Source organism: Puma concolor, chromosome E2 (genome assembly GCF_028749965.1).
Source record: "Puma concolor isolate L17-30 chromosome E2, mPumCon1.1.hap2, whole genome shotgun sequence".
NCBI lineage: Eukaryota > Metazoa > Chordata > Mammalia > Carnivora > Felidae > Puma > Puma concolor.
In genome coordinates this window covers 59,107,187-59,115,758 of record NC_141681.1, presented here as the reverse complement: position 1 = coordinate 59,115,758, position 8,572 = coordinate 59,107,187, and the positions used below count along the sequence as shown (strand labels likewise).

Here is an 8,572-nt window from a genome sequence, read left to right as displayed (position 1 = left end):
AGGACTTTCTCCGTTTTTCATTGTAATGAAGTCCAGCTTACCAATTCTTTCATCGGGCACACCTTTGGTGTTGTGTCTGGAATATCACTGCCACACCCACGGTCATCTACGTTTTCTCATTACCTCCCACAAGTGGTCTAGCTCTGCATTTTATATTGAGGTCTATGATCTATTTTGAGTTAATGTCTATAAAGGGTATGAGGTCCATATCTGGATTTTTTGTTTGTTTGGTTTTTGCATGTGGATGTCCTTACAAATTTTGTTTAAGCAAGCTCTAGGCCCAACCTGGGGCTCAAACTCACGACCCTGAGATCAAGAGTCTACCGAATGGGCCAGCCAGGCATCCACATGTTTTTTAGTGAGGAATTTTTGAGAGAAGACATAGGTACTGAGTACTGAGTCAACTAAGTACTTTGTTGGAGAGAAGAGAGAGCCTGGAGAAGATATTTACAAGCCAGTCACCAAAGAGGCACAAAGAACAAAGTGTTAACCAGGCTGGGGTTAGTGTCCTGTTTTAAATTAATCTAAGATTACTGGCAGTTGTGGTTCTAGCAAATGTGTTTACTGTGAAGGGTAGGAGAGAAAGAAGAAACTGGGGGAACAGACTGAGAAACTAGAGAAACAGACTTTCAGCCCCAAAATCATTAACCATGTGACTAGACTTCAGTAACGAAATCTATTTGACAAACCTATACACTTAAAATATACCTAGGGGCACCTGGGATGGCTCAGTTGGTTGAGTGACCAACTTCGGCTCAGGTCATGATCTCACGGTCTGTGAGTTCAAGCCCCGTGTCAGGCTCTGTGCTGACAGCTCAGAGCCTGGAGCCTGCTTCAAATTCTGTGCCTCCCTCTCTCTCTGCCCCAACCCACTTACATTCTGTCTCTGTCTCTCTCAAAAATAAAGATTAAAAACAAATTTTTTTTTTAAATTTTTTTTTTTTCAACGTTTATTTATTTTTGGGACAGAGAGAGACAGAGCATGAACGGGGGAGAGGCAGAGAGAGAGGGGGACACAGAATCGGAAACAGGCTCCAGGCTCTGAGCCATCAGCCCAGAGCCTGACGCGGGGCTCAAACTCACGGACCGCGAGATCGTGACCTGGCTGAAGTCGGACGCTTAACCGACTGCGCCACCCAGGCGCCCCAAAACAAAATTTTTTTTAATAAAAAAAATAAAAAAGAATTTGGGAGCACCTGGGTGGCTTAGTCAGTTGGGCATCTGACTCTTGAATTTGGCTCAACTCATGGTCCCAGGGTCGTGGAGTCAAGCCCCATGTCAGGCTCTGCACCGAGTGTGGAGCCTGCTTAGGATTCTCTGTCTCTCTCTGCTTCTCCTCCCCCAACAATTGCACACACACTCTCTCTAAAATTAGAAGAAAACAGGCACCTGGGTGGCTCAGTTGGTTAAGTGTCCAGCTTCGACTCAGGTCACGATCTCGCGGTTTGTGAGTTCAAGCCCCATGTCCGGCTCTGTGCTGACGACTCGGAGCCTGCTTCAGATTCTACGTCTCCCCTTCTCTCTGTCCCTCCCATGCTCATGCTCTGTCTCTCTCTGTTTCTCAATAATAAATAAACGTTAAAATTAGGGGAAAAAAAGAGGGGGGGTCCCTGAGTGGCTCAGTGGGTTAAGCATCCGACTTCAGCTCAGACCATGATCTCATGGCTTCTGGGTTTGAACCCCACCTTGGGCTCTGTACTGACAGCTCAGAACCTGGAGCTGTTTCGGATTCTGTGTCTCCCTCTTTCTCTGCCCCTCCCTGGCTCACGATCTGTCTCTCTTAAAAATAAGTATTTAAAAAAAATTTTTTTTTTATTTTTTTTTCAACGTTTATTTATTTTTGGGACAGAGAGAGACAGAGCATGAACGGGGGAGGAGCAGAGAGAGAGGGAGACACAGAATCGGAAACAGGCTCCAGGCTCTGAGCCATCAGCCCAGAGCCTGATGCGGGGCTCGAACTCACGGACCGCGAGATCGTGACCTGGCTGAAGTCAGACGCTTAACCTACTGCGCCACCCAGGCGCCCCCAAAAAATTTTTTTTAATTAAAAAAAAAGTATAGGTGTAGGGTAAAAATAATTCTAAAAATAATTCTATACACCTGAATAAACACCACCCAGGTCAAGAAAAAGACCACCTCCAGCATTCCCCAAGCCTCAAGTGCCCTTCTGGACACTCCCCTTCCTTCCCCTAACTCCTGTCATGAAATTGCAAACTCACGTCCTTCTTTTCTGCAGGTGTATAGACATTATTTCATTTATGCCTTTGTACGCATCTGTAATGTTCCGTGACAATCTTTTCAAAAGGAGGTTCAGTGCGGTGGACAGATTTCAGACTCTGCAATCAGCAGGACCAAGTTTTAAATGTCAGCCTGCTGGATACCTCCTAGATGTGTGACCTCCTTCAGGCCTTTCCCTCGCCGGCTTAAACAAATGCAAAGGCCCACGCTTCCCAGGATTGCCGTCGGGATTGAAATCACAGACTCCATGTTTATTCAACAAGTTTACTGGGACCTGTTGGGACCTGTGCCCGGTAGAAAACAGACATGAATCAAACCCAGTCTTCACCCTCAAGAAGCTCACAGTTTGGAAACAGGTAACTACAAAAACATCGCAGCCAATAAGTGCTTTGAAACAGGGAGGGAAGTAAGAAGGTGTAGTGTTTATAAATCCGGACTCAAAACTTAACCGCAGAGAGAGGGAGGAGGGCGTTGAGGCCTCCCGCGCAGATGTGAGCATGGGACCATCTAGAAAGGCTCTTTCCACAGATGCAGCCACGTCCCCCTAGGTCTCTGGAGTTCACTGCAGGCTGGCCCACTGCAGGGAGGTGTAGACCACCTTACCGTCAGGCTGAGGAGAACACAGGAGCAGCGTCTTTTTGACGCTGGTTCCCAGGCGGCCGGCAGAAACCAGGTCCTGGAGTGGAATGGGGTCCCCAGGAGCCCAGCACTGAGCAATGTAATGGGCGTGGAAACGAAGTGGGTCACCTGGGTGAGAGAGAGAGACATGTGGCAATTTCCAGGGGCAGAGGGCCGGAAGACGCTGGAATGTCCATAGGTAGGACATGGGAACCATCTTCATAATCTCTATGAATATTTAAAAATAGCTATTCTTGGACACAGCAATTCCACTCGTGGAATTTTTTTCTTACAAGGATAGCACCCCTAAAATGCAGACTAAAGCTCTTCACCCTGTTATCATTTACAACCGCTAAGAAAGAGAAATAACCAAGCCACAGACTTGTTAAATTCAGGGTCTCTCAGTAAGACTGGACAGCATACAGCCTTTAAAATCGAAATGGTGTACCAACTTGGAAAAGCCAATGATACAGTGGGACAGGGGCAGGAAGCTGCCACACACCAACAGCATAATCGTCCTTAAACGACAAACCGAACAAGTAACTGAATATGTCACTGTCGTGATGTAAGAACCAGGATCACAAAGTCAGGGAAAGCCGTGAGGAACAAATAGGACATCACATCAATGTCCAGGGAGAAGTGACTCCAAGAGACGAAAAGAAAAAAAGAATTTACAACAGGACGGAGTAATGAATAGATGGGATAACAGAGTTAATACAGCAAAGGGCCACACAGTAAATATTGTTTTGTGGGTCATGTTACAAGTACACACCTCACTCCTGTAGCACAGAAGCCACAGACCATACGTAAATAAGTGCATTGGCCTGCGTCCCAGTAACTTTCTCTTTAAAAACTGATGGGCCGCATTTGATGGGGGCTGCAGTGTGCCCCTGGATTAGATAAATGTGATCGAGCAGAGTAGGAACCAGTAGGGCACGACACAGAAGATTAAGTGGTAGGTAATGGAAGTCTCCAAGAGCAAGGCTACGAGACATCCCATCTGACAGGGGAGTGTCATGGCAACAGGAAAACAAGGCCCAGGCTGGCAGCTGGGCCTCCAGCAAGAACCCGGCCAGGAGCCAGGCATCTCTCTGGCTGGTATGATACCTGCTGAGAAGGAAGCATCAAAGACTTGAGAAGTTACCCCAAAACTGTTCTTAGAGGCTTACTGTCTTTAAAGTTCAGGAGGATTTACTGTTAGAAATATTTAAGGGGCACCTCGGTGGCTCAGTTGGGCAAACGTCCAACTTCGCCTCAGGTCACAATCTCGCGGTTCGTGGGTTTGAGCCCCACGTCAGGCTCTGTGCTCAGAGCTGGGAGCCTGCTTCAGATTCTGTGTGTCTCTCTCTACCCCTCATCTGCTCGTGCTCTGTCTCTCTCAAGATAAATAAATGTTTAAATATATTTAAGGGATCCAGACCTTGACTATTTTTTTTTTTTTTTTTCAACGTTTATTTATTTTTGGGACAGAGAGAGACAGAGCATGAATGGGGGAGGGGCAGAGAGAGAGGGAGACACAGAATCTGAAACAGGCTCCAGGCTCTGAGCCATCATCCCAGAGCCTGACGCGGGGCTCGAACTCCCGGACCGCGAGATCGTGACCTGGCTGAAGTCGGACGCTTAACCGACTGCGCCACCCAGGCGCCCCCAGACCTTGACTATTAATCTTCAGGGGACAAGGATTCCACGTATATTTCATACACTGAGTATGTATCATTTTAGAAATATTGATCCACTAGAGCTAACAGGCCAGTCTTGTGATTCAGTTTCAAATGTGTGATTGAGTTATTGGTGGAGTCAAACTTTTTTTAACCTGAAATTTTGTAAGTGTATTAACAGCATTAGAACATATAAACTTAAAAAGCACCCCATTTGTAGTTTTTTAGATCTGAATTAGCAGCAAGTTCTATAACCAGGAAAACCATTTTCCTTAAAAAGGAAAATATATTAAAATTTAAAATGCAGCTTATCACATTGAAAATTACTTAACTCCTTTTGCAAGTGGGATCAAACTTAGACTAAGAGTCCCCTTAAAATCTGCTAGACTGGGGCGCCTGGGTGGCGCAGTCGGTTAAGCGTCCGACTTCAGCCAGGTCACGATCTCGCGGTCCGTGAGTTCGAGCCCCGCGTCGGGCTCTGGGCTGATGGCTCAGAGCCTGGAGCCTGTTTCCGATTCTGTGTCTCCCTCTCTCTCTGCCCCTCCCCCGTTCATGCTCTGTCTGTCTCTGTCCCAAAAATAAATAAACGTTGAAAAAAAAAAAATTAAAAAAAAAAAAAAAATCTGCTAGACTGAAAAGATTTATAAATTGAACTGGAAGCTTCAAAAAGAACTGGATATTAGCATTCATATGATTAGTAAACTGACTATTCATTTTCAAAACCAAAATAATCTCTTACATACGGGAGTCTCTCTCTCACACACACACACACACACACACACACACACACACACAGCAGCAGCAGCAGCAGCAAAGTAATCAAAGTGTGGTTATCTGCAGAGCACAGGGCAGGCACACTGTCCTGGGTTCCTAAGCCAGTCCCTTAGTTACGTGTTCAGTCTCAGAAGAGACGCAGGCCCTCGCCTCACCTCAGACACCCCAGTCGGTCTCCAGTGAAGAGCTAAGACCTGACTACTTATCAGGTGCTTCTATCTTTCTACATTCTCAGGAGGAACAAAGAGGTTGATTTTCCTGCAGACTTATTTTTCTTAACCTTTCAGTTACACAATAAAGGCACTCTTACTACAAATTCAAAAATTAACTGATACAGCAAAAGGCTCGTGTTCCTACGCCTGATGCAAATTCCCTCCCAGAGGAAACCACTGTACTTGGGCTGGAGTCCGTGTCTGCACACCTTTTTCCACTTGTTTGATAGGATTCTCTTCATCTACTCACACCGTTTTATCTTAAGTTCTGTCCACATTCTTTCACTGGAGCCGTAATTTTTAATGCTACTTAAATAACGTGCATAAGACTGCACAGTAACATAAACTATAGAGTATTTTACCATACACGTTTTTGACAAGTGGTTCTTTTTCTCCCCCTTTGGTCATCTTTTCATAAATGTACATGGACCTACATTACTCTGACAACTAGCACCAGTGTTTAACTGCTAACCCATTCATAATCATTCTGGGGGCACCTGGGTGGCTCAGTCAGTTACGCGTCCAACTTCAGCTCAGGTCATGATCTCGAGGTTCGTGGGTTCCAGCCCCACGTCGAGCTCTGTACTGACAGCTCAGAGCCTGGAGCCTGCTTCAGACTCCGTGTCTCCCTCTCTGCCCCGCCCCCGCTTGCGCACAGTCTCTCAAAAATGAACATTAGAAACAATTTTTTTTAATTCTGCTTGTTTTCTAATATTTCACTACTTTAAAGGATCCTGTGATGATGATTTCTTGTATGTTCTGTGCACATATCTAAGTGTCTCTAAGTGAAATTTGGGTGTCAAAGTAAGTGCTTAATGAAATTTACTAAACTGCCCTCCAAATGAGCTTGGGTTCCCAAGTGTCTCCTGTCCTTCCACAGGTTTCAGACGCGGAGAAAAGGCAAAAAGGAAACATGCGGACTGTGGAGGGGTTGTGAAAAAAGGGGCCACAACTGGAGGTCCCCACCCAAACTCACCAGGATAGACCAGGAAGTCACCCCCAAACTTGCCAGCAGCACTGAGGAAGAAGCCTCTCTCCCACAGGTCTCTGTAGATGCTGTAGCGAAGTTCATGGAGAGGACGGCCAGCATGGGGCCAGTCTTTGGACTGGACGCGCCAATCCAGGGGTCTAGCCTTGATGGGTCGGGGCCTAGCAGTGGCCAACTGGACCAGCAGGGCGGACCTGGGCAAGGGGGCCACCCCATCTGAAGGCCCTGGCTGGGGAGAAGAGGAACCTGGGGGAGGTGAATCCAAGAGAACTGGGTGAATTCAAGGACGACGTCTTTTCATCCTCCAGGGAGTCCCAGGCCAGGATTCCAGCCAGGATTCCCAAAAGACCTCTCCCTCCCTTCCCCTGGTCCCTGGACTCCAAGTCTCAGCCTCACCTGCTTCCTCGTGCTCTCCAGAAGCCTGGCTGGCACTGGCCTCATTCTCCGCGGGAGCCTGGTTCCCACCCGCCTCCTGGCTCCCACCGGCCTCCTGGCTCCCGCTGCTCCCTGATTCCTGTTCCAGCCTCTGCTTCTTCGCAGCCTGGCCCTCCGCAATCTTCTCTAGGAGCTCCTGACGACGAGTCTCACGGGCCTCGGCTGCCAGGGCGCTTTGCTCCTGGAAGTCTTGCTCTTGCTGGCGTTTGAAGGATGCCAGAGCCTGACAAGTAAATCAGCGAGAATCCCAGGATCCAAGTATATCCCGCTTTAGAAAGCCAGGTATCCTGACCCCCTGACCCCTCCCAACCTCAAAGCCCGAACTCGGGGATGCCAATCTCCTGCACCCACATTGTTCCAGAATCGAGGACGCCCTGACCCCTCCCACCTTAGGGACCGAACCCGCGGAGTCCAGGTGTCCTGCCTGTACTTCCGCAGGTCCAGGGCGTTCGCGCCCCCGGCCCGCCCCTTACCAGGCTGTGTTGGCGTGGATCCGGGCGCGGGGCGCTGACCAGGGTCACGGCACCGATCTCGGCCAGGAGCCGCGCCTCCTCGGGCATCAGCAGCAGCGGGAGGCCCAGGCGCGAGTTCTGGCGGGGCCCGCGGGGCAGGGCGCCCACCGTGCGGCCCCCCACTCCCAGACGCTCCCGCAGTGCCTGCACCGCTTCGGCCCCCCATACCAGGGAGCGGCCGTTCGCCACCTCCACCACCAGCATCCTCCTGCGGGAGCCAGGGGGACACAAAGGTCACCGACTTAGCGCTCCCACCGCTTAGGGGTGGGGAGTGAGGGGGCGGGGGTTCAGCGGGGCCCCGCCCCTGAGCCCCGGGGGTGGGGCCTCGTCAAGGCAGCCTTTGCCACCTGCTGAGTCTCCAGGCCGAGCCCCGCCCCCTCAGCGATCCCGCCAGGCCCCGGGGCCGCCGAGACAAGACCCCGCCCTCCGCCGAGTCGCTGGGGCCCCCAGGACCCCGTGGTCGGCGTCCCGGCCATCTCGCCTTCTGGCTCCGAGACAAGCCTCCGCTAGTGCAGGGCCACGCCCCCTCCGGGTGGCTCGGAACTCGGGCCCGCCCCCTTCCGAAGCCCCGAGGCGCGGCCTCCGGGCCTCCTCGCACTGGGTCGGACGCCCACGACAGAAGGCCCGCCCCCGCCCGGCGCCAGATTTCGGGCATTCGGACCGCCTCGACGCGGCCGAACTCGCAGCCCCGCCCCCTCCCGAACGCAGCGGTCCTGCGATCGGGCATCCTCGGCTCCCGTCAACCCCGCGGCCAGGCCCCGCCCCCTCCGGCCTCAAGCACTCCCAGTTGGGGAGTACCCGCCCCACTGAGCGAACCCCGCGGCCGGAAGCCCCTCCCCCTGGGCACCACGGTCCGTTCTCCGTCCGGGCGGGCTCACCCCCTCGTGAGCGCTCCCCTCAGAATGCGGCACCGTCCTCTGACAGAACCAGTTAGTCACCTCGTAAACACCAACTCGCAGTCCCGGCGGAGCCACCCCCTACGTAGCGCGCCACGCGCTGCTTCCTCCACCCCTCCGCATCCCGACCCCCTGCGTCAATTTCGTCACACCGCCACCTCAGCGAAGCGGGAAGTCTGGGATCCGCCCCCAGCGGCGCCGTAGCCCCGCCTTCCTCGTAGAGTGGAACACCTTGGCCCCG

The 8,572-nt window shown here is 51.4% G+C and overlaps 1 protein-coding gene across 3 annotated transcripts; it reads right to left on the bottom strand.

Moving 5' to 3' along the window:
* Positions 1-2,488: 2,488 nt before the first annotated feature.
* TSEN34 (tRNA splicing endonuclease subunit 34) lies at positions 2,489-8,528 on the bottom strand. 3 transcript variants are annotated; one of them, XM_025914661.2, is made up of 5 exons: positions 8,374-8,528; positions 7,397-7,643; positions 6,885-7,146; positions 6,477-6,734; positions 2,489-2,985 (listed from the first exon to the last, which is right to left on the bottom strand). In XM_025914661.2, the coding sequence occupies exons 2-5, from the start codon at positions 7,637-7,639 to the stop codon at positions 2,798-2,800; spliced, it is 951 nt and encodes a 316-aa protein (XP_025770446.1). In that variant the 5' UTR covers positions 7,640-7,643; positions 8,374-8,528; the 3' UTR covers positions 2,489-2,797. The 3 variants fall into 3 exon arrangements, with proteins under 3 accessions (XP_025770446.1, XP_025770447.1, XP_086546782.1); XM_025914662.2 differs by having other exon boundaries at positions 8,314-8,469; XM_086690656.1 differs by lacking the exon at positions 8,374-8,528 and adding an exon at positions 7,917-8,062.
* Positions 8,529-8,572: the final 44 nt, after the last annotated feature.